The 24,877-nt window shown below is 45.3% G+C and overlaps 1 protein-coding gene across 3 annotated transcripts; it reads right to left on the reverse strand.

The window, feature by feature from the left end:
• Nucleotides 1-327: 327 nt before the first annotated feature.
• Nucleotides 328-24,283, reverse strand: Hil (peptidase hillarin). 3 transcript variants are annotated; one of them, XM_076782685.1, is made up of 13 exons: nt 24,101-24,283; nt 22,996-24,038; nt 17,791-18,240; nt 12,553-12,817; nt 7,201-7,317; nt 6,922-7,094; nt 6,366-6,609; nt 5,583-5,809; nt 5,241-5,462; nt 4,566-4,715; nt 4,244-4,433; nt 2,915-3,172; nt 328-2,722 (listed from the first exon to the last, which is right to left on the reverse strand). In XM_076782685.1, exons 3-13 carry the CDS (start codon nt 18,132-18,134, stop codon nt 2,411-2,413), a joined length of 2,502 nt encoding a protein of 833 aa, XP_076638800.1. In that variant the 5' UTR covers nt 18,135-18,240; nt 22,996-24,038; nt 24,101-24,283; the 3' UTR covers nt 328-2,410. The 3 variants fall into 3 exon arrangements, with proteins under 3 accessions (XP_076638800.1, XP_076638803.1, XP_076638797.1); XM_076782688.1 differs by having other exon boundaries at nt 12,553-12,784; nt 22,996-24,283; XM_076782682.1 differs by having other exon boundaries at nt 22,996-24,283.
• Nucleotides 24,284-24,877: the final 594 nt, after the last annotated feature.

The following is a 24,877-nucleotide window of genomic DNA, read 5'->3' on the forward strand; positions in this document are numbered from 1 at the left end:
TATCTAATATCTGTCTATGTCAGTCAGATCGTTTCGATCATGTCACAAGCCACGCGTCCGATTTAAAATCACCTCCGTCGGACGAAGTACAGAGAGTTTCCATAAAATTAAATTTTATTAAATTCATTTTTACAAGAACACGATTCTTTATTGCGCACTCGTAGCATCTATAAAAATTAATTTACACGCTCGACAGAGAGAAGTTATTAAGCTCGAGTTATATATTATTCCACGGTAATGGGAATGCGAAACAAGGAGTTCCTCGCATAAGCGTCGTTATAACTTTCAAATAACAACAAAGGGGGAAAATATTAATATTACAAAAAATTAACAAATATATAGTTTTTATTACTAAAAACAATTTTTGTTCGCTCTGAGCGTCATGCCGTGGAAAGCGTGGACACGCCAACGTATTTCGTTTCGCAGAAATGGAGCCTATATATTTCTCGCTCCTTCTAACACAATTATTAAACAATTGCGACGTTATTTTTTTAATTTTCGAAAATGCGAAAGCTTCCTGTAAAGGTTCCTTCCTGCAAAGCGTCGCAGCACGCCCGAACAATTTAGCATATCCACGCTTCTCGCGTTCAAACATAACTAGAATTGTGCAACTAGTCGTGACAGAGTAACATATAGCACCTGAACTTCGGAAACCACCGTAACCGCAAAGTTTGACGATTTCAAAGGCCCTCTGAATCATACCGTACTATAAATAATCCCCGAAACCTACGCACAGTTCGAGAAATTCAATGAAAATTAAAACGCTCGTCAGCGTCTTGTAACTGTCGTTCGTGACAATAAGAAAAAGGAATGTTTTATCGATATACAGCACTGCCTCGCTTCTTGCGCCAGTCTGCGTTACGGATACTTGCAACGGAATGGCCCACACCCCTCGAATCAATTAACCTTAGAATACTATAATCTCGTCCAAACCTCTCTACATGAAATTTAACCGCCTCGATTTGTTTGCAAGAAGGGAGGCGATGCTGTACATTGTTATCAACACGCAAAAGAGCATAGAAGTCTTATCATGAAGCACGTACATCCACGGAACCGAAATATTCGTGCAGATTGCTCGGGCGTCCGTCGATGGATCCCCGTAAAATCGAAATGATTGTGTTCATAATTAATATACACAAAGCACCTCGCGTAATAAAATAATACGGTGCTCCTCGATTCGACGCTCGAAAACGCGAAACGAACGGCGAAACGCGATTCCACGAATTGAATTAAAATGACCCCGGGGGTAATTGGGATTAACGCTTCGAACTGGTAACCGGGGGCGAGAAAGTTTTATTAATTCGGTCGGGGGAGCACCGCACGATCTCCGAAGCTAGTAAACTATAATTGCCAACTTTCCCGTGGAAAAACACGAACGACAGCGGGCACCGGAAAAATCAGCGAGTTAAATAAGGGCCCTGATCGAATATACCTTACACTACCGCCACAATTATGCTGCTCGTCTGCGTCCTTCCGCTGTGTAGCACGCGCGCGATTAGACATAATTTTTCCTCGATAATTAACGTCGAAATATTAGTAAGCTTACCGTTATTATTAACTACGAAGAACGTGGAGGTAGCGCGTCTTGGAATCGTCGGGTCGCTGCAAGGGATTCTTGAGGATTCTTGTTACGCAGTACAATACTCCCTCGTTTAAACGTCGCGTTTGTACCTCGGTAAAACGTACCTCACCAATATTTATCTGCTTGAGCAACTTACTGAGGTAATCCTCGCTGCGCGTGGAAATGAATTCAGCAATAAACACCTTTATGGTTGTCGATATACAGGGTGCACGATGAAGTATCCAACGGGAAGTTTGGTACAATACAGACATTATATTATTAATATTAATGTATGTATGATATGGGTTGAACACGTGGATAGGATTTATTGAATATCTCATCAGACACCCATAAAATATTACCAATGGGATTTTATATCATCTTAAGGAGATAAAGGAGGGAAGAAATGTTGAAGGTGTCTTCTCCCAGTGTCGTTACCTTAACCGGAAATTGCTGAGAAACATTAAATACAGTATTCCTATTTTATATGCTGCAGCAACCCAATATTTGGCGTCTCCCAGGACTCCTCGCGCTCAAGGATCTCCTCGTACCCTCTCGGAACAGTTGCACCTTCGATCCCGTTCTCTTTGCTACCATCGCGAACACCACCTTTCGAAACCGTTTCGCTAGTTAACAGATAATTTACTGGCAAGTAAAGGCTAATCTTGTGGATTAGTTCTTTGTCGCGTCACTTTAGACCACCCTCCTCCGAGTGGATGAAAAGACACACGATGGCGGGAAAGGGAATTGAAGCACCTTTAGCGATCATTCGCGATGCGATTTGTCTTCTCGATCGGATCGATCGAGCCACCCCCCAGCGAAATAAGTTCTCTACGACTGTCGACGTATCTAGTTCCGTTTGCTGGAGTTGATCAGATACTTGCAACAGTGCGTGAGCAGGTGCTTTTCGCCGGTGATGTCGTGAGGGACGCTGGTAGGGCTGGTCGATTCCCTGGTGTAAATGTCCAAACCGTACTGGCCCTCTTCGGGAAAGCTGATCGAGAAAGTCACCACGTCGTCGTCCGCGATCAAGTGCGTGACGTATTTGGAGAGGCGTTTCTCCTCGATCCCGTTCTTGTGCAGCGTCGCCATGAAGTCGGTCAACGGTCTCGACATTCGGAATTGGATCTCCAGCTCGCGACCAGCGAACACCAATGCCTCCTGCCATCGTTAACGAGTGAGATACGCGAACACGAACACGGTGTCTCGAAATTAAACGATTTAGATGGCCAAAAAGAATATTTGTCAAGACTACGTATTACGTAAACTAGGTGAAACAAACGTAGTGACTTTTGCAAACGCGTCATAAAGGGGTCCCGAGGTTACTAAATTTGTTTCGCGTACTGTATTTACCTGATGCGTGATGGGAATGAGCCCGAATAGTCTCGTCGCTTTCGTGGGGCCCCATTCTCCGCTCGCGCAATCCGGCAATGGTACCATGACCGTCTGCAGTTCCTCGCAGGCGATTTTAAACTTGCACACGCTCTTGAACTTCATGGGTTCGCCCGTCAGGTACTCCTTCGGGGTCACCGCGTTCGCGAATATGTCCAAGAGAAAAGCTCCCGAACACGGCGCGTGCACACGAAAAGCCACTATGTTGCCGACCACGGACTGTGAACATGAATTTTTTTTCTTCGTTAACCCTCTATAAACCGAATCATATTTGGCTTCTTCGACAAACTATTCGACTGAGCAAAGATGGGCAAAGATTAACTTCGTGTCTAGGAAAGTCTCTGCGTATCCCCTTTAATTTATCGATATCCGTTAAATTAAAATTCGTTCTATCTTAATTTGCCTACTTCGGGCACGAAAAAGTAAATGAATGGATCGTGACGTAATATGAGTGATACTGTGATTCTGGTCTCAGGAATTTCGCCCGTTGCGTCGATGAGGACCTAGTTTCTTGCGACAAACGTGTGCGAAATAGGGAAACAGGGTCAGAGGTAACGAGGGTAAATTGTACCGCTGCTGGTACTTTCCGAATTTTTTAACGGATGATGCTCTCGAAATTTATAGCCGATTTAGAAAGTCGATTTCACCGCGATGAAAACGCGAGTGTCGTAAAAAGTAAAAATTTGTTGCAATTGTAAATTTCACTGGCTTTTCCAATCCGATTCATTTACGAAATTTTTTGCTATTTTACGAAACGACAATTAAGAAAAACAGCCCCGTCGAAGATCAATATTGAAGGGCGTTATTATTATTGCAAACACTGAACGTTGACACTAGAACGGACCCGCGACCGAACTCTTCGCGCATCCCCACCGGCCAATTAATTTCACTTCCGACCAATTAATTAGCGCGGAACACTTAAAGTCCCATTAAGGGACTCCTCCATTTAATTATACTTTTCTAATTAGTTTATACGAATGGTGCGGGAGTAATTAACTCGACGACGCACGATTATCGCGGGAAAGTTTCGTTTTCGTCGAGAAACGACGTACCTCTGTGCTTGGCAAACAGGGACGGGTATAGGTATTTTTTGCTCGGGGCAACAACGACGTACTTTGTCCATAAGTTTCATAAAAGAGTCAGAGTTTGACTATTATTACTCCTGAGCTGTATATGTATAGGTATTTTGAAGAATCATTAAAGAATTTTGTAATTTTAAAGGCGCCTATTGGTGCCCTGGGACTCGACCCCTTTGTCCCCTACCCTTTGACGGGTCTGGTTCCGAATTACCTGCATGACGAAACGCTTCAGCGACACGCCGTCGTATCCGTCACCGTCATTGTCGTAAAACTTGAGGTTGTAGTGAAAAATGAGAGACGACTGCATGTGCGCCGGCATAGCTATCCTGACGGTCGCAGCGCCTGTAGAATCAGTGTACATAACGGCGTTCGTGTTCGTATCCGGAAAGTAAAGGCCGTACCTGTCGAATTTACATAGATCGCATGGTTTACAGAGAATACAGGACGTTCCGCCTAACTTGACCGCCTCGAACACATCGACGATAGTCGTACAATAATTCGCAGAAGAGAAAAGGAGGATACGGTCGCCATACCTGAAGAACAACGATCGCACGAAAGGCAGCTCTTCGAAGTCTTTGAGTGAAATCGGTTGTTTGAGCAACTGCCACTCCTCTTGGAGAGGAAAGAACTCGTATATGAATTCTCGAGGATCCGTCAAGAAGTAATGGTCGTCGTACTCGTATCTACGAACCGGAAGAGGGGAACTAAAATTATTAGGCGCGAAGATTGTTGCGTTAAATTCAGTGAAAACGGATGCAATCGTATCGGTGCTGGGAAAATTGTTTTCCCAAATAGCCACTGTAGAAGAGCTTCACGTCTATCACTGGACACGACTATGCTTTCAGAATTCTATTATAGAAATTTAGAAGCGCAACGGTGCCTCCGATAATTCATTGGAATATAATTCCCATTTATTTTAATTTATCGGAATATAATACCAATTTATTATATTTTATTGGAATATAATTCCAATCTATTTTAATAAATTATCGGAGGCACGATTGCGCTCCTAAAGTTCTGTAATTGAATTCTGGGGGCACTGTCGTGTTCCCTTCAATTTTTAACTTATTCGATTGAAAAGCGATGGGTTCCTAATGTCGCGTTGTTTTTGTATAATGAGCTGCCGTCCCAAGGTTGGAACTCGTTAATTGATCGAAACGACGCGGAGTGTAGATCATTCAATTTCTATAGCTTCGAATAAACGTCACCTGAGGCTATCGTTTTTGGCTTTTGGTTGACCTGGACGGGGAACTTCTTTGGCATTGACGAGATGTCGCGCCCCCCAATTGCATTGAACGAATCTCCACGCGCCGGCCACGTAAACCGCGTTCCAACTGTTCCGGAATCTGTTGTCCTCGAAACAGACTCCCGGCTGATAACCGGCCGACTTGCTGTAACCCTTTATCACTACGCAGTGCAGACCAGCGTAACTGCAAATATAGAATCAGACAGTTTTGAATACGACTCCTGCGATTATCACTCAAATTCACCCCTTTCTAGCTTAAACTTTGCCTCTGACGAGCGTGTAGCGAGGGGATAGGTTTGCGTACCTGCACAGTCGCTTGAACAGAACGTGGTAACTCTCTGTTCCGTGTTTTATCCCCCTCAACAACCCCATGGGCGTGTCCCCGCGCAGATTTTCATCGAACTGCATGGTGTTTAGATTCTTCACGGTTATCCATCGGAATATCGTCCTCGCCTTTTCTATATCGGACCCGCATCTGCTCACCAACTGTCGCACCAGATCCGTGAACGTTTTCTGATCTTCTTGGGCTACCTGATTCATGAAAAAAAACCATTCGATCGCCATTGCAAACGAGTTGAGCTACCATGGAGCGTGGTATGAAATTCTTGAAGCAGATCTTGGCTCTACCAATTTAAGAGGATTCGCGATTTTGGAAAATGTAACACTGTTTAAATTCTTGGTCAACAGCTCTCGAATCGACTATCGTATCGTATCAAGAGACACACGATGTGTGAATATTTTATTGCCTCGCAAAGTGCGGTAAAATAGGGAGGGTCGCCCAAATCCGACGAGTTAAACGTGTTTCAACCCTAACGTTTGGTTCGTTTCTGTTTTTGTATCTGGTTGGGGTTTCATGGTGGCCCTGGATATATCTGGGGAACGAAAGACGGATCGTAAATCGATTACCGAGGTCTTGGGAGCGCGCGGGGGCCGGATGGGAAAGCCGTATCGCGAATATATGAAAATATCGACGCCGATTCGAGCAGGCCTTTAAAATTCCGTGGCTGTAACCGGCGTGCTCGCATCGTCGATATTACATTTACAGGAAGATCCGCCGCTAAAAGGGCGCCCTACGTAGGGAGCTTACCGAAATAGCTATCTGATCCATGTCAGCAAACTCCAGAGGATCATTGTAGATGTGATACTTGGCGAGGGCCGGGGGTTGCGGGGGTGGCGCGCGCGAAGGATAAGGCATAGGCGGCGCTTCCTGGGCATAACCGTCCCCCTCGTCCAGATACAGGCTCTCCTGGCGCATATACTCGCTTCTCGCCTCATTGATCAGCTCCAACATCTCCGAGCTCTGTTTCTCCACCAACGCCGCCGTCGCTGCCCTGTAAATTTATCGGGAGTTACGGGCGACCGACAGAACCCGACAACTTCGAAATTCAAACTTGAGTTAATTCAGTGAAAAAAGTTAGATCGCTATTTTGAAGTTGGTAAATGAAAAACCGATTAAAATGGAATAAGGAGCAAGGGAAAATTATTGGTACCTCTACCTAAATTTCCGCGATATTATTAACTGGAAACGTGGAAACAAGATTGAAGGGTTAATCGCGAGTCAGCTGGCGCAACTTGGTCGAGCCTTGCAACTAGCGCAACCCGGCCAGCACGGTATGGAATCAGTTTAATTAGGTAATGAGTACCGTTCGTGCTCCAGCATTTTGCGCGTGAGACTTTCCTTCTTCTTGTCCCTGCGGAGAGTCATGTTCTTCTCCAGGTCCTCCTTCTCCTGCTGAAATTGCTGGGTTCGTACTCTTCCGCCTTTTTCGCGTTCCCATCGCGCCGATAGCTGCTCCAGCTCTTTCTCCCATTCGTCCTGTTTGCCAGAGAAACGCCTGTTAATCTTCCACGCTCCCGATACACCCGATGGGTAACGTTAATTAATAAGCCAAGCCAACGTTTAACGATACGAAATCACGTACCCTGAATTCCTCCCGAATCCGTCTGTCTTCCTCTTCACGATGATGAGCGAACTTTCGGTAGAGGTCGTCCTCCTCTTTGCGATGCTTCATCTCCAGACGCGTTTGCTCGTCTCGATCCTGGTGATCGCAAGAAAGAGTCGCGTGAAAATCAGGGAACAGAGACATATAAACTCTACGATAACCCTAATAGCTCGAACGAACGTCGACGTCGCTGGACACGATGACTTTTTGCGAGAAAAAATTCGAGAGATCGGTTCCGCGAACAATTTTCACTCGAAGACTAGGCACAATTAAACCGGAGACGTCTTCTTCGACTATCAAAAAGCTGAAACCGCGCCTAAGCGTTCGAAACGACGATGCTCGTCCAGTTTTTATCGAGTTTACTTTCACGCCGCGTTTCTGCTTTCCTCCTGTCGACCTCCCGTCGGAAACGACGAGTTCTTCTGCGACAAATTGGCGAAACAAACAAAGGAACGATTCTATTGGCGCGCGAATCCGTTTTCACGAAACTACAACGGTTGAAAGACTCAAAATTTCTAATTTTTGTCCGAAAGTGAGTTCTTCGTACTCTCGTTACGGTTGTATTTTACAAAGAATTTTGTCGCGTGATAGAAAGATAATTTTACGCGATTCCTAATGTCGAATTTTAAAACAAAAATGACTATATTTGGAAAGCAACGAACGACGAAAATTCGCGAACACGGCCAAGACACGTACCGGGCGTTAAAGGACTTCGGAATTGCCATTCCATTGCGCAAGCAATTTCCTCCGCAGTCGCGTGTACAAACAGAGAAGCCCACGCTACACTTACGTCATGGCGGCGCACGTTATTGCGCGAAATAACCGCAAATAAGGACAATGTTAGAGAGCATTGACATTTCTAGGCATTCGGAACGGGTTTAGAAAGATTTCAGCGAATTAACTGCCGCTGTTGCGTTCGACTCATTTGCATCGTACGGAAAAAATAAAAAATCTGCCCTTGTCGACAAATTCTCCTCTACTCGATTTAAGTAGATCATCATTATTCAGTCAGTAAATGAGTTAAAGAACGTTTGAAAACGTAACTCACATTACAGAGAGCTGAAATATACAATTGTAGAATGCGTAGAAATTTTTCTAGAAATCGACGTTGTCAGTTTCGAGCGTCCTTCGCGACTGATCCAAAACAATTTCGACGAGCCGTGGCGATGGAAATTTCGGCTTCGAAAGGAAAAGAAAAAATTTCTCAGCCGAGAGATCGGTGTCGCGCGCGTTTACATTCTCGATTCTGTAATTTACGAGAGTCGTTCGTTTGTTTGTTTTGCGAATCTCGCCGCTTAAGGCTGAAACGAGTTAGTAAGAGTCCTGGTACTTTCGAGACGACGAGAAAGCGCGCGCTAATAGGATTAATTCGGTCAATCTGTTTACTCGCCCCATCGAAGAAGTAATTTCCTCTGATTTTTCTTCGCGTGACTGGTTAACCAAGATTCCACCGACTTTTGTTTGCGTTTCCCTCCAATCTGGAAACTACGTTTAATTCGCGATGCGTTCCAGCTAAACGCTCGTAATGTCAATCTTACTGAAAGTCATCCGTCGCTCGCATGCTTTCGTGCGTATCGACACAGAGTAATGACAGTAAAAGTCCACGCTGTCTATTCGATTTCAAGGAAAACGTTACGCTTCAAGGAAACGTTTCATCCCCTCCCCCGCGCGAACTCGTATTCTCCTCGCGAAGCTCGATTTTGCAACGTTCGTTAGCTTCGTAACAAAATTTTTGCATCCATTACGAATCGGTGCGGTTAATTAAACGGAAAATTTAATTATTTTTAACCACATATTCGAGGACAACAAAAAATCTCATCGAGCGTTTCGATCCTCTCGCTCTAAATTTGTTTTAAACCGTGCTCGTAAAGCTGCCACGGTTATTTACGCGTGTTTGGGGTTGGATTAAAAAAATTCGACGAAAAATTGAATTTTCGAGGCGCCACGGGCAAGAATGAATTATAAATGTCGATTCCAGTTTAATTAAAGTGTCCCATTATTTCGTGCCGGTTCTAAAGTTACACGGTTTAGTAAATAATCATGAAAGTTTAATTAAAGTCTGAGTTTGACGGACGATAAATACTTTACGCACAGTCGATGCCGGGTCCGGTAACATTGCGCGACGAAATAATTCGTTTCATTTATACTCAAACGCGAGCTTCTAATTACGAGACTCGGAAAACTTTCGGTCGAAAAATAGTCAGCGTTTCCTTTACGTTATTTTATCAAGCGCTTCCCGTTTAAATATTTCAAAGCAAGGGATACACAGTCTCATATCGCAATCTATGATAGAATTCCTGTTCCTGTTTATACTTTACGCAACGAATGATAGGTTCGAACCAACGGTTGAGTCGCTGTAATATTATAGACTCTAGAAAAGAGGCAAGAGAACCCATCCTGATGCGCAATAGAGTCAAGCACCCTTTATGTGGGGAATATTGAGAGTATTTAACCCTTGGTGCGGAGGGTAGATTCCTCTGTATCGTGTTGGCAGAGGCACAATAAAGCCCCCTGAACGCCGGAACGTCGAAACGCGGCGCAACAGTGTCCTGCGGTGCGGTAAAATGAATTAGCGTCCCGGTGTATCGGTCGTTCGACAAGGCGCGTGAGACGCGAGCCCGCAAAATCGTTGTTCGCAGGATACGCACACGACCATCCGCGTTTTCCTTCTCCGTTGTTTCGCGTGTGCGCGGCCAAACGATCCTCTAATTAGCCGTCAAGCGTAGAGTACCGCAAGCGGAAGCGATTCTGCGCGCGGGCTTTCCTTCGCGTGCTCCCGCGAACGAGGGAAAGAGGGCGGCCGTACGCGTTCTTCCGTGGTAACAGTTCGAGTAATGTTCACGAGGACGTTCGCCGTATTGTTCACCGAATGCCTCCCTCCCACCCTCCGCTTGGAAACGAGCAAGAAAGTCGACGCGCCGCGCGAAAACGCGAAAATAGGAGATCGGGCACGATCTTCTTTGTCCGTAACGATCCTTACGACCGTTCACGCTTCGCCGCGGCCGCCATTGGGGTTCTTGCGATCGGTCGAAGGAATCGTTCGTTCGAAACGACCGAGGATCGACGGCCAAAGGAATTCGCCGTCCACGGTTCTACGAATCCCGGAGATCGACGACTCCCGTACTCTGGGGCAGAGATTCTTGGCTTCGCTGATTGTTGGAAAATTGTTTTCCGATTATGAAATTGCAAGATTTTTAAACCGAATTATAGATTTGTAGAATTCTTGTAAACCCGTTAAAATCTATCGACGGAACTAAATTTTATTATATTAGAAGATATATGAATATGTTCTTGCTCGAAAATATTAATGCGTGGTAGGGAAAGTAATAATTTCTCGCGATCGTGAGAGCAATACAGTTATTGCATACGGTTTCTGCAGAAACTGTATTGCTCTCACGGCCATAAAGAATTATTACTTTCCTTGCCACGCCGGCTCCGAATATTGTTTTATTTTATTTCAAGCCGCTAAGGATCGCTGATCTACCGGAGGAGAGAGCAGGCGACGCCTCCGCGAGCGTCCTGATAATTTGGGGAACGCGTGGGCGGCGTCCAACGAATCCGGACTGCATCATCGTTACGAAAAGTGCCTATTCGTTTGATCGCGCGAGGTAACGGTGCTGTCGAACGCGGGCATCGTCGGTTTTAATAAAACGGAGACGAGCATTCCGCGTACGGGGATGCTGCAGAAATCCTCCGATGCCTAAATTGGGAGCTTTAAACGTTAATTGCGACGATGCATTGTACAGGGTGAATCGAGGAAGTAGAAAGCCTTTAATTATCTTCGTTATTATTACATAAATTCGTACGGAAATACTCGACACGAAAGTTGATTCGTTTAATGAGGGTGAAGATTGCTTTTCTACGAGTAATTAAGATCGTTATTATGTTTTTCATGCGGAGCCCAAGGCTGTAGATGTAGTGGAAAGAAACTTGTAAATCTAATATAAATTGTCATGAAAGTTTTGTCATAAAAGTTGATTAAATTCTTATCACATAAATCTAGATAAAAATTTAACTTTTCGAACGATGATTGTTGACAGTTAAAGAAGAGCAACAGCATCAAATGATGCTTGAAAAATATTGGAGTGTGTTGCTAGCAAAAAAAAGACAAAAACGTGCGGTTAACCAAGAAAGCGCATATTGGAAAGTGTGGAAAACACGTAAAGAGTTCACTGAATCCACGGAAAAATATTCGTTCGCTGCGAGGTGCGGAAGCTAACACACTTCGACCGACAAGAAACCTCTGTTAAGCATTAAATTACGGCGTTTCGATCTCGTAATAAGAAAACCGCAGGAATCCCAGCCGCGACCCAATGAATTATACCGGTTGAATCTCGCGAATCTATCGGTGCGTGAGATTTTCCTCGAATCATTCTCTTTTTTCTTCTTCTACGCGTGGAGGAAAACCTCTATTCGATGTCCATGATGCTTTCGATTCGTATAAGATTCAAATATTTAGTATCCCGGTACTCCTGAGTTTAAGGGGCCAAAAGCTCAGATTCCGCGAGCAATCGACAAAGCGCGTTTCAATGATCAAACGGTGGAACGTTTGCCTTATAAATAACAAGTCCAACAGCGAGGCATATTGCTGGATGTGCACGCGAAAGCGGATTGAGAGAAAACGCACGCACCGATAGTGGAGCGACTAGCGGCTCGGCCTTCTTCTACGCCTGGCCCGATGGGAAAAGCGGCAATCTCATTTTCATGTAGAGTCCGTCTTCGCCGCGGTACACATTCCTCGCTTGTCGACCGATTCGCGCATGAAAGTCACGGCCCGACACGGAATGCCGTCGCGGACCGCATTCCGTCCTTCGAAAATTCGGGAACCGACCATTTCCCCATTAAAATGCACCCAGGACGCGTGTTTCTCGCTCCGGGGCTAATCGGACCCGCTCGCCTCCGTTTCCACGCGTCGCTGAACACGATCGAAATACCAGGTTTTAGCGTAATCAGTACCGGATTAACTTCCATAAGGGCCCAACGCAACAACCCTTCTTCGATCGACAATTTTGAAAATTTTTTATTTGCAACTCCTGTATTAGGTCACCGAGACGTACCAAATTTTTTACTAGAATGTTTTTTTTTTTAAGCAACGAGAGCTTAATGGTAATCCCCTTGTCTTTGATAAAAAAAATGAGAAAGAGTTTAATTTTTCTTGGAAAGATTTTGATTTTTCCCGATGGACTTAATGGTTTGAGAAGTTTTGGTCGACTGCGTAGGCAATTAACCCGTAGCGGAGTAATTGCTGGATCGCCGCATGGAATAGGTAACCCGCTCCTAATATGGCGGCGACCGTGACGAATGATTTCACCGACTATGCCAATGACTCACCAGATAATAATCGATGGGCTTCTCGCGTGCCTTGCTGTAGCCCTTCTGAAGTTCCGTCTGCTTAAGGGCATGGGCGATGTGAAGCGCGCTCGCGTCGAATCTCCCGTACTGGTAGTTCCCGTCCCCGGCATAATTGTGGTTGTACGGCGAGGACGCCCCTCCGCCGGCATTCCCATGGAAATCACGATTGGACGAATTCGTAGCCGGCGGTGAACCGTGTCCGTTTAGGTGCCTGGCATAATTAGGCGAGTCTACATTATCGTAACTGCAACAAAATTATGCAACGGGTCTTCAGGGGCCCAGGGATCGTCTCCGAGTATTCCCGCGAGTCCGCAGCCGCGAGAGAGATGGAAAATAGGGCACCGATCGCCCACCATTCGAGAACACTGAAACCACTATGCTCCCAAACGCGAACTGATTTGTGAAAATGTAATTACTTCGATCTATAACGCTTCGCAACTCGGGGTTAAAATTGATTTTCTCAACGGTACTTAATTTATCTCAAAACTTTAAAATAAAAATCGGAATCTTTTTTCGTACAAATACGATACATTTATGTTTCGAGATTGTTCAATTCGTGAAACGCGGCTGCAAGAAATTAAGCTACACGCATAATCCGTGTCAAACAAATTGGAAGGGCGCAAACCCTCCTGGCGACTTGATTTTTCTCGAGAGTCCATGGCAAATCGATTACCTTTTTCCCCGATGACCGAGAATTTTATTCGCGTCGAAACATATTACGGTCGACGCGACAATGGGAGAAGTTTGAGCCGCCGTTTCACCATTTTCGAAATTATTTAAGAGACACTGATTAAAGAAACAAACTCAAGAAGGAAAACTGGGGTTCTGTCGGTACCCTAAGTGGTCGATACGAATTTTCGTTTAACGCAACGGATCCATTCCGGAATTAATCGAAATCAAATAGGCTTTGCTGCCTTTTCGTTTATTTTCCTGGACGTGTAGTAAAATCTCAGCGATACGGCCTCGTTAATCCGCACTTTCCCTCGATCCCGAACGACCTCTCTCTTCAATTAATCTGGATTAACGATGTTTCGCGGAATTTAATCGCGTTACTGCGATTAAATTCGCCCTGGGGTTCGATAAAATATTGTTTACCCAGACTTGTCTTGTTATTAAATTTAAATATTTCCCGCGGCACGGTTCCGATTTTCTCTCGGTTACATTTTCGTTCGACCCGTTCCCCAATTACGGCGAAGGAATTAATTTTCACTCTACTCCCGAGCGTGCACGTAACTTTAGTTTTTAAACCGACCTGATCATAATATTTTTAATAATACATAACGTAAACTAATGGATTCAGATTAAATATGTATAGTGTATAATATACGTTAAACATGCAATATAAAATACTCGTTGTTTTCTTTCTTCCGGTAGAAAGGGAGTCTGTTAATTAATATTTAATTAAATTTATACATAGGATCGATTCTTCGCGAACTAATAATTTAAAACTGCAAAATAAAGTCTTTCGGTATAAATGTCCAGAAATAGTTGAATTCGAGAAGTCCGACTCGTCTGTCCATCACTGGCTGTTTCTACTTATCCCAATGACCAAGCACTCTACTCCAGATAAATGTTCTTAATATACGTAAATTGTGGGCGTTTAATTCTAACGATCGAATTCGAGAGAACAACGCGAGTTTCCTTACATTTATTTTTGTCTGAAAGGTATCAACCACCTTGCTCAAACTCGCTCATACGATCGGCAGATGTCCGAATGTAGAGCAGCGACGAGCGTCTTGTGGTTTCAGCTGGCACGACTATGTTTACGTGTGCTTACAATGTGCCAATAATTTACGTAGTTAAATACACAAGGGCGGACGAAATGACCTAATAAAGTGATGTATCGTTTCTTTTATTCGTCGACGACTCTGGGATAAAATACAAGCCCAACTAAATTTCTTCTAAACCCTTGAGATAAAAATTTAAAGTGACGTTCCACCCCTGGTAGAAGTAAACGATAATAATAAGCAAAGAATTTACAAACACGATATTGTAGATATTCCTATCAGAAATTCGGATTCAGGACAAAATGGAACACTCCTCTAGTTCATCGTCCAAGGGTTAGATTCCTACGACGCGAAGTACCCGGATTTCTACCCGGTCGATCGTGGAAAAAAAAGAGGCACTGTTTGTTCGAATCCCTTGTAAACGCACGCGTGTGTCGCGGGTTGGTTGGACGGAATCGGGTCAGCCATTGACATTCCGGCTGAAGAGCAAGTGCGGTTCTCGCGCGCACAATCGCGGTCCTGACTTTGTTCGAGACATCATCGGATTAAGACCAACGCGGCGATGCGTTATGTAACGAAGATGAACGAGGCGGCTCGCAGAGAGGAGGAACGACACGTATATAGGACTCGAACGCGGGGACACGAAGCGTGTTTGTAGGAAATAATTGTCGCGCGTTCGTCCGTGAGAAAAATTCAGCACGACGACGAACGTGCAGAAAAGTGTCCGAATTACGTGAGGGACTTGTCAACTTGCCGCGAAACCAGAATGATTTTTTTTTCTATCGACGTTTCTGGGAAAGGGGGGGGGGCAAAAAAAGCGCGAGAGTGTTAATTTAAAGACTCTCGAGTAGATTAGCAGCCGACCTTACGTTCCTCTTTCTCGAATAATAAATAGCTCGATCAAGCGTGCACACCTTTCAGAGTTAATTAAATGTTATGTTCCATGTAGACCGTCCAGGAGGTTAACCGTGTTTTACAATGCAAGGCCTTTGTCTCATTACGGCTCTTGTAATCCAATTAATCCCATTACTGTATCTGCGAGCTACTACGATTATTTTATAGATTTATTTTCTGGGTCATTATCATCGTTCATATTTAACTCGACGACAGACTTCTGAACGATGTAATCAAATAAGTTCTATTTTGTACCAGAAGTATGGTATGCAAATAATCTAATTAGAAGAACTGTTTAGAAGTTTCCCACGCTAGGAATAATTGAAAATTTATGTTCACCAGTGTTTACCTTTCATTTTATATCTCATTATTAGTGTTTTACATGTATCGCGTAATTGTTTTCGGAAACGAAATGTAATTGGAGTTATCGAGGGTTGAGCGTGTAATGAAAGATAATTGCTTCCAAGATTAAGTAACGCGTCGAACGGAATCGTTAACGCGATCGTTGCAGATAAAAGACTGTGACTTTTATACGACGTTTGATGTCCATTTAACACCGAAGGGAAAGTGGTGAAACCGAACGTGAAGCGAGTCGATCGACTTTCCGGGGTATCATTCGAATCCCATTAAAACACAGGAAACGTAAAGCAGTTCGCGTTAATTCTCTCCCCGGGCATTGTAGTTCGCGTTTAACGGCCTCACGTATTCCGGCGCGTCCATTAAAAAAGCAAATAGGTACTATGACGAACGACGATAGAATTTTAACGACCCCTGAACACCTTGTCGCGACGATAGCCGTCGTCTGGCATCGATTATCAAAATCGAGAAGAAAAGAAATCGCGCGTTGAAAGTATCCATAATGGAGTAGTCGCTAGTCAGGAAATTTTTTTTTTTAAAGCACAGTGTCGAGCATGAATAACGATTGGATATTCCGCCGTGATAATGACGCGTAGTGCACCTCCCACGAGGTACAAAATTAGCTACGACCTAACGAAGCGGACGCTGTTAAAAAGCGTGAATCCACGTGGAGGTTTTCACCGATAGCAACATTTATTTACTTCTCTTGGATTCAATAACGAGTAAACAAAAAAAAAAAAATAGAAAAAAAAGTTCTAGATCAAGTTCTCGATCGATTTCAAGCTATCATTAAGCCGGCATGAAATGTTCTCGCGGCGTAACTCAACCCGTAACCTTTGCAATGGCGATACCGGTTGCATGCGAACGACCACGTCCTTGGAATCGTCAAACGGATTCGAGACGGTCAATTACGCGCTCGTCACGTTCCCGAAAAGTTACACGTATCCTCGATGTCCCGTGAAACGCGACAGTTTTCCCAAATCGGCGGCTCCTTCTAGAGCACTTCCGGCGCCCAACAAATAACACGAGAGTCGGAGAAGCTCTAAAAAAGGAAAACATAGAATGGGATAGAGTAGTTTTCTGCCTTAATTTTTATCTTAATCCTGTAGTAGGTGGCTACATTATTAGCTAGATATTTTTGTAAGAATTCTATTATCTTTTGAAAGGGTTTCTCACTGCCTTCCTCGAGCGACAGAGACCCTGATATTGTTTCGGTTTCTTAAACGGGACAGGCAACGTAAAGTTGACCGTGAGAAAATACCGGTTCGTTCAGAAAAACTCCCACATGCAAATTAAGCAGCGTATACTTTCCATCGGAATATAACGAGCTACCAAATAAAATATCACCTGGATCGCGTTCTGAATTTTGTATTAATTATTCGAAGGACAGAAAAAATAGTAGTGTTCTTTCCGACCTTTTCTCGTAAAAAGGAATTCGAGGCGATGCAAATGACTAGGCTCGTTTCAATTTCAGTCAGTCGTCACGCGTGTTACGTGCACCTAATTTACGTTTTACGGTTACTGTTATTTAATCATGTCTGCTGCGCTCAAGGCAGGGTCGTTCGATGCATCGTCGATGTTTTTACTCTGTTCTCGATACCGTGACACAACACCACTAAAGGATCATCGTGAAAGAGGATTTGGAATTAATCTTTTGCAAGAAAAATGTCGAGAGAATCAGCTTGGATAACAGGAAACAATTGAAAATTAACGTTGCAGGAATCCTTCCGTCGATTCTGCAGTAAACGTTACCTCCGTCAAAGATGGGAAAAGTCTGCTGGAATCACGAGGATGTTAAAAAATACTCGAGTACTCGTGAGAAATCGAGGAACACGAAGAATGAGTTCGATAGAATAAACAGGTTTCTGAGAAACGAGCCTTTCGCTTCTAGCCTCGGTCGAACTTGACATTTACACTAAACTGGCCAATGCTTCCGAACGTTTGCTATCCGGTCGTGTCGCAACGAAACAATAACACATAAAACTGAGAAAAACCGAGCCAGATCGATCAGTTTCCATTTAATCTAATTCTCATCGAACAGAATTAACACAGTCTACCTTTCACGGATCTCTCGTATCAAAGGCGTAGCCTTATTTACACAGATTGCCATTCTATAGTGCATACACCGTGGCGATCTCACACATTTTCTCGATTACCGGACGGTAAAAATTTTAGAAATTATTCTAATTTCTTATGAACTATCCAACCTTATTAAAGGATGAGATCAAAGGTCCCTTACCAAGGTGGATAAACTCCGCGTGGTGACGCACCACCGGCTCTGATCTGCTCGTTGACGTAACCGCTCCTCGGCACGTTCAGGGCGCTCCTGATGCCCACGCTGGACCCATCCAAGGTGCCCGGGCCCGGTTTGGGCACGTGGCTGCTGCAGTAGACCTCCTTGTCATTGATCGTGTGCTGGTTGTTGTAGTAGGTCTTCAGGGTCAGCTTCGTCCCGCAGATCGCGCACTTGAAGCACCCTGCGTGGAAGAACGTGAAGTCCTTCAGCGGACCCACCCTGTCCACCTGGTACACCGTTTGAGCGCACCTCAGGCACGTGCTCTCGTAAAAGTTCGGCCGATACATGATCGATATACGGCCGATAACAGAAATTCTGCCGTGATCCTTCCTCTGGGCTTTCCTCTGTCCTCAGTCCGCGCTGCACCTCGCTCTGCTGGCCACCGCGTGCAACCTTGGCAGACAAACAACACCCTGTTAGGCGAAATGGGCTCCAATGTGGGTCAGGAATGCTCCAAGGGTGCAACAATGCTACGGACATCCATTTTATAACGATTAACCCTTGTCAGACCGAAGGGAGACAATCCTTAGGAGATTCCCTTTAACTTCGACTGGAAAACGAAGTTTACGTAGAAATATTTTGAAAAGTTTGTTTCGTTACAATCTTATGAAATGGTGTCTGAGGTATATTTCGAGCAATAGGGGTGGGAAAATCATGATTTGGACCAGATGATGTAGTGGACAATGATTATTTTATACAGCTTCTTTTTCTTTCGAAAAGTATAATGGCTGTTTGATGGCTGTTAATTCTGATTTCCAGGCTCGCCGCTGGCGGGGAAGGCCCGACAGACCAGCTCGTAAATTTTGAGCGCGGCAAGTGCGGTGGCGCGATTGAGATAGAACGTGGATTGTTACTAGTTGAGGATGCGTGTGCGTGTGCGGCGAAGCGCGCGGGGAATGCGTTAGAAAGTGACCCGACCACGGGAGGGCGATGGTACACCGTGTATAGCGGCGACGGTGATCTTCGATCGTACGATCGATCGATGGGTCGCGTAATGATTATTTTCGGAACGATCGAATCGTCCTCGATACTCTATGTCAAGCAAGAACGACGGAGTCGAATATCGAAGGCGGAAAAAGCGTTTCGTAAGTTCAGCGATTCGCGAGTCCGGCAAAACGCGTGCTTTTAATTGAGGGGGTAATTACCGTAATGCGAAAAAACGCGCGCGCGAATCAGACCGAGGCCGTTTCCTAACTCTCAATAATTACGCAGGATGTCTGGAACAGAGAAAGATATACAGAAAAAGAAACGTACAGAGGCTCCGTACGATAGGATCTTCGCTGGCGCGATCGAACGATAGCTAAACGCATCGGCGTTATTAAAAAACGTAACGCGCCGCCGACACTTTCCTGCCGGCTTTTGCAACGAATCGTTGCCAATACTTTTCATAGTGGGCGACCACGAACGGTAATTGCAACAGATTTCACGACCACCGGTACACATTGCCCGCGACCAACGTCATCGAGATTTTCACGCGTGCGAATAAACAGTACGTCCTCGTTAACGCTTCTGCGTACAACCTTTACGCGTGTACGCAATCTCCGGGAACCCGGATAAGCAAGACAAGTGTTTTTGGGCCGTTTCGAGACCGCAATAATCGGCACGAAAGGATTAGACGCGAACTAGTCGAACGATAAATTACGATTAACGACCATGGTGATGATGGCCCTGGTAAGAGTCCCGATTTATAGAGTTTACAGGAAGCAAAGGACGAAAGTACAATGAAAACGATGGTATCTGCGTATATATTTCATGGTTGGTAGACAAGGAACATAAAAACAATGAAAAAAGTTCATATACAGGGTGTTCGGTCACCCCTGGAAAAAATTTTAATGGGAGATTCTAGAGGCCAAAATAAGGCGAAAATCAAGAATATCAATTTCTTGACTGAGGCTTCACTAAAAAGTAATTACCAAATTAAATTAAAAAATTTCAAATAGTTCTGGAAAAATTAGTTTTGGTTGCAGGGGTCAATTATAAGCATTTTTGGTGAATAGACATACCCCCGAAATCCTACCCACTTTCGAGAAAAAACATCAGTGCGGGCGGAACTTTAAACGTTAATAACTTCTTAACGAAGCCTCAATCAAGAAATTGATATTCTTGATTTTCATCTTATTTTGACCTCCAGAATCTCCCATTACAAATTTTTCCCAGGGGTGGCAAAACACCCTGTATATGCTCCGACGTTAGAATCACTCTGACAATCCTTCGTACATTGTGCACGACTTATTCCACCGAATTTATCGCAATATTTCTGATCATCGTACGAGTCTTGTGTACACTTTCGAAGCATCTTCGCGGAGAACCGAAGTCGAACGTCGCGCGAAAACTTTCTAAATGATCCGTGACTCATTTTTCAGAAATTATTACTTTAGTTTCACCGTTCGTATAATCGAGCGTAGTGTTACACAGACCGATCGAGGTTTCCCTTTTCTTTCCGCGACTGCCTCGGCCACGAATTCTCTGTTGCACGGCGAACGATACCACAATGGCGGTTACGTCATACCGTTAGCGACCGTGCACAACAATACCGTAATAAACACGGGATAGTCCCTATCACGCATCAACGAATCGTGTTTTTTTCCAGTCACCGGACACGCGTTGATTCGTTTTTTTTTTTCGCTCCTCCGCGATCGACGGTGCATCCAGGACAAAATCCGCGCCGCGGAAACGCGCACGGATGGCCTTTCTTCCGGAGAACGAGCACGTGCCTCCATATCGAGAGAAAGCACTTTATTCGCGACACGTTCGCTGCCTGGCAAAGTACAGAAGTTCTTATCTTGATAAAAATTGGAGTCTAAGCCGTACGAATGCTCGTGGTTCAAAAATCAAGGAGAGCTCCTTTTCTCGTCGCCCGGTAAACAGCGACAATCGCTATTAAAGAAACGGCAATTAAAATAAGAAAGTCACGATACAATGAAAAGTGTGTCGAACAAGAAACTCGAAAGAAGAAACTTCGCTATGGGAAGCCGTTACATTACCCATACATAATATGGTTTCTTACTCTTGAAACGGTCTGGACGATCTTCCAATTTACTACGTTTCTATAGTGAAATTTTTAACGTAACTGTGGACTATGAGAAAATAATGTGAAATTCTCCAGAAAAGAATGGATATTGTTTCTATAGTGAATAAAATTAATTTTCGTGTATTGATTCTCCTTAATCCTGAGACCATTTAGCTAATTTTGGTCTCCGGAGAGCTTCCAGAAATGATATCAAGGGACCCGATGCGCACACGGAAGTTGTTGGTTGCGGAACTGCGGCCTTTATACGGGCGATAGTGCTGATTCGCGTCGTATTCGTCGGGACTAACGAAGAAACGGGCCCGATCGATCCGAGTCCCACGCTCGACATACCGGTAGTCGTAAACCCTTATGGATACTCGTAAATTCCGTCGATGCCGGGCGTACCCTAATTTTGTCCTGCCTCTTCCCCTCTTTTTTTTACGAACCGTATTTTTCGTAATTACCCGGCTCTCGTCGCGCGCAAATAAATCGACGATCCAGCGCGCGTTTCGATCGCGACGACGTTACGCAACGTCGAACGAGGAAATTGTAACGATCCCCGTAAAACGCGACACTTCCAATTACGGCCGGACGTCGCGTTGGTTTTCATTCATTGGTCGTCCGTATGCGGCCCACCTTGGCCAATGGGCACGGTCGTCGAGCTATTACTACGACGCAATAGTATCCTGATATTTTGCGCGATTCCCGTTCCCCTAACAGAATAAGATCAATCGGACAAAATTCGAGAATGGTCGATTGCACGACTTTCTACGCCTCGACCTTCGTTTTGGATACAACAAAGGCGAAAAATGCAAGACGATGCGGATGAAATCACTCGCTGAAATCTTAAGAATCAACTGACTATGCTTGGAAAACCGTATTCACCGACCATGTTTGAATGAATCATTCTATTAATGAATAACACAAACAGTTTTCTGCTCTACAGTTTATTGACAATCAGAGCATAAACACGCTTTATGAGAATCGCAATGAAATCGGTGGAGAATGCAGTGCCCCGCTACCAGCATTCCTGGCTTAAAAAACAAAAACAGAATATAGTCGGGAGAAGCTAATTTTAAGGAAATAGTTGGCTTGAATGCTCAATTACTATTTCCAGCGGGAATATGAAGTATGAAGTATCGGGACAAGCGATCAGCTGATTGATTAGTTTACATACAAAGAACGACTAGGCTGTCGAGAGTCGATAACCCGAGTTGCGACTGTATGGAATCGCAATTATGACAATAAGCAGGTGTAGGTGTATAGGCAAAATAGGAAACAAGTGTTTTGGGGAGACCCAGGTTGATCTCTTCGGAGTGAACGTTTTGAAAATTTGAGGATGATTCGCTGTAACGTGTTCCGATCGAAAACTGAAATCAGAATGGGAGGATAGAAAGAGCGATTACGATCGGACGAGAACCGCGCGAAAAATCGCGACGTCGCGCATGCAGAAATTATTTATCGCATTCCTCGTGCCGTTTATCACCCGATAATGCTCGCTGGAATACCGGTGTCCTCATTCTGGCCCACCTTCTCCTAGGTATTTACAGCTCGACGCACACAGACAGGCGCGCGAGCGAGCGATCGCGTACAGGCGACGCACGCACGGCCACGTAACGCCGCGTATCGCTTTGAAGTAACGAGAAACTTCATCGAGGTAAATCGGGGAGTAGGGCTGTTCGGATTCGACGGAACAGGTTAACGGCATCATTGTTCCGGAGGAACAAGGCGCGACAGTGTGTCTCGTTACTCAACGCGCGAAAGTACCGGTGAATAGCAGACATTCCATCGGATCGGCGAGCTCCGGGAGACTCTGGTACACGTTGCCACGAGCACCGCGATCGAGGAGAGATTCGAGTTTGTTCTCGTTGGTACCGGGCACGGAGGGAACCAGTTCCCCGAGGCGTATCAGATTTGTCAAACACGTGTACCGTGTCCCCCGGGCACGCGAAATAAATCTTCCGCCCGTGAACGTCCGACAGAAATATTCAGATCCGAAGTCGGTTCGACCGGACCCGAGACAATTGGAGCAGCACGCGGTATTAAAAAAAAAGTCGAGTACGTTCTAGCAAGGCCAGACCTCCCTCCCTGGGGCCCGTTGGAACGTCACCGACGTTGTATCCAGTGCATATACTCACCTCCTCATACTCCTGCGTTCGGCGTGGTCCACGGGAATCCTCGATGCTCGTCGCCGCGCAGTCCGAGCATCTCTCGTCCCAGCCGGAATGTTTCGCCGGACTTACTTTCTATCCACTGGGGCCCGGATGCCTCCGCCTACGGGGAACCACGACACTCCGTAAAATCGCGCACGATGTCACTGGACGGGCTTCCCTCTTCCGGTTGCGGCCGCGGCGAGCATTGAAATCACCAGACACGGCCGACGAGCGCCGCGCGGCCTCTTGACGCGCGCGCCAAACAGAAAAGGACGGACGAACGTTGGAATTCCGGGAACAGATCCACCTGCCAGGTATCACCGACGTGTCGACTCCACGGAACAGGCCCCCGGTGTCTTCGACGATCGCGTTCCGACGCCTCGACGACGATTGCTCTTTTACCGTGTGATCGGCGGCGTAGACGGCGCGCGGACCGCGACTCTCGACCTTCGTCGCGACGCGTACGAACGTTTTCTGGCACGGTTTTCGTGTGTGCCAGCCGCCTGGAATGAGGTCTCGCCACCAACCGAGGCGGCCACGCGAGATTTCGAACCTGAATATCGCCACCTGCTTCCTCCGACGTTCCAGGAAGGTCTGAGGTGAGAGGGACGGCCATTTTGAGGGACCGTGCTGGCTCTCAGGTGGCGCTATGGTTGGAGAACCGAGGCTACCACGGTGTGGGTATCACTCTCTTACGTGCGCTCACCTGACGAGGTTCTGTCTCTTTGTCACCTGTGCCGAGACGGTCGCGCGCGTTTCGCCAGCCACTAGAAACGCGTTAGATCCTTCCTTTTTCTATGGATGAACGACGTTTCTGGACGGTTTTCGCAGCTCTTGGGATCGTTTTAGATTCCGACAGTTGCTACAGATCGCTGGAACGCGGTCCCGATTCGCTACTTTCGTTCTAGCGATCGATACGCGATGCGGAAAAAGAAAGCGGCTCTGTTTACCGAGATCAATGGCCACCGTTTTAGGATATCCTCCGCCATATCGCCTGTGAGACGCGTGCATCCTTCCACACATTGTATCTTTGGAATGTAATTGTCAATAATATGCAACTGTTATCGCTCACAGTCGTTTTATTACCTACCTTTTTATAGCCAACTTTCACCAGCGAGAGAAGAATGTTATTAAATTCGTTGGACAGTAACCATGCTCGACCTCGTTCGATTATTCATTATTCGCAGGTATAGTTGGGAGTATACTACATCTTAAAAACACGTAGGAGTGTTTCAACGTTTAGGAAAGTAATTTCTGAATAATCAAAATCTAGAATAATACAAATATCAGAGACCATTACTATTTGAATGAATGAATCGGAAGTATAGAAAAAGACTCCTTCATCGTGTATACAACAGGTTACCAGAACGATTATGATTGCTTTTCTATGAAAAGTCTATGATGAATCGAGAATGACCTTCCTAAATATTTCCAGCAACCTTGTCGTGCTTCGGTGCAACGAATTTGTCAGCGATCGAGGAGAGAGCGCGATTTACTGGTCGGAAAGTCGTATAAAAATTCCAGTTAATGAATGTTACGCCCATAAAGACGAAGCATCGACGTTCCATCAACCTGCTTATGGTTGTTTTCACTCGGCATACCGAGATATCAGTCTTCGATATCTCGAATGAGATCATTCGCCTGGGAGAGCGCACGGGCGGAGCGCCGTAGGTGTGCGGACATTTTTTCGTTCGAATGAAAAGCAGGTTGCTCGCTAACAGCGGATTCGATAAATTATTTAAACGAATTGTTGCTCGTGATATATGAGATATTCAAACGACCCGAGTACTCGTACGGAATGGAGAAAAATTCGACGAAATATCCGAGTTCTATTATACGGCTGCCAGTTTATTAAATCGTTCGACAC

The sequence above is a fragment of the Colletes latitarsis genome, chromosome 2 (genome assembly GCF_051014445.1).
Source record: "Colletes latitarsis isolate SP2378_abdomen chromosome 2, iyColLati1, whole genome shotgun sequence".
Taxonomy (NCBI): domain Eukaryota; kingdom Metazoa; phylum Arthropoda; class Insecta; order Hymenoptera; family Colletidae; genus Colletes; species Colletes latitarsis.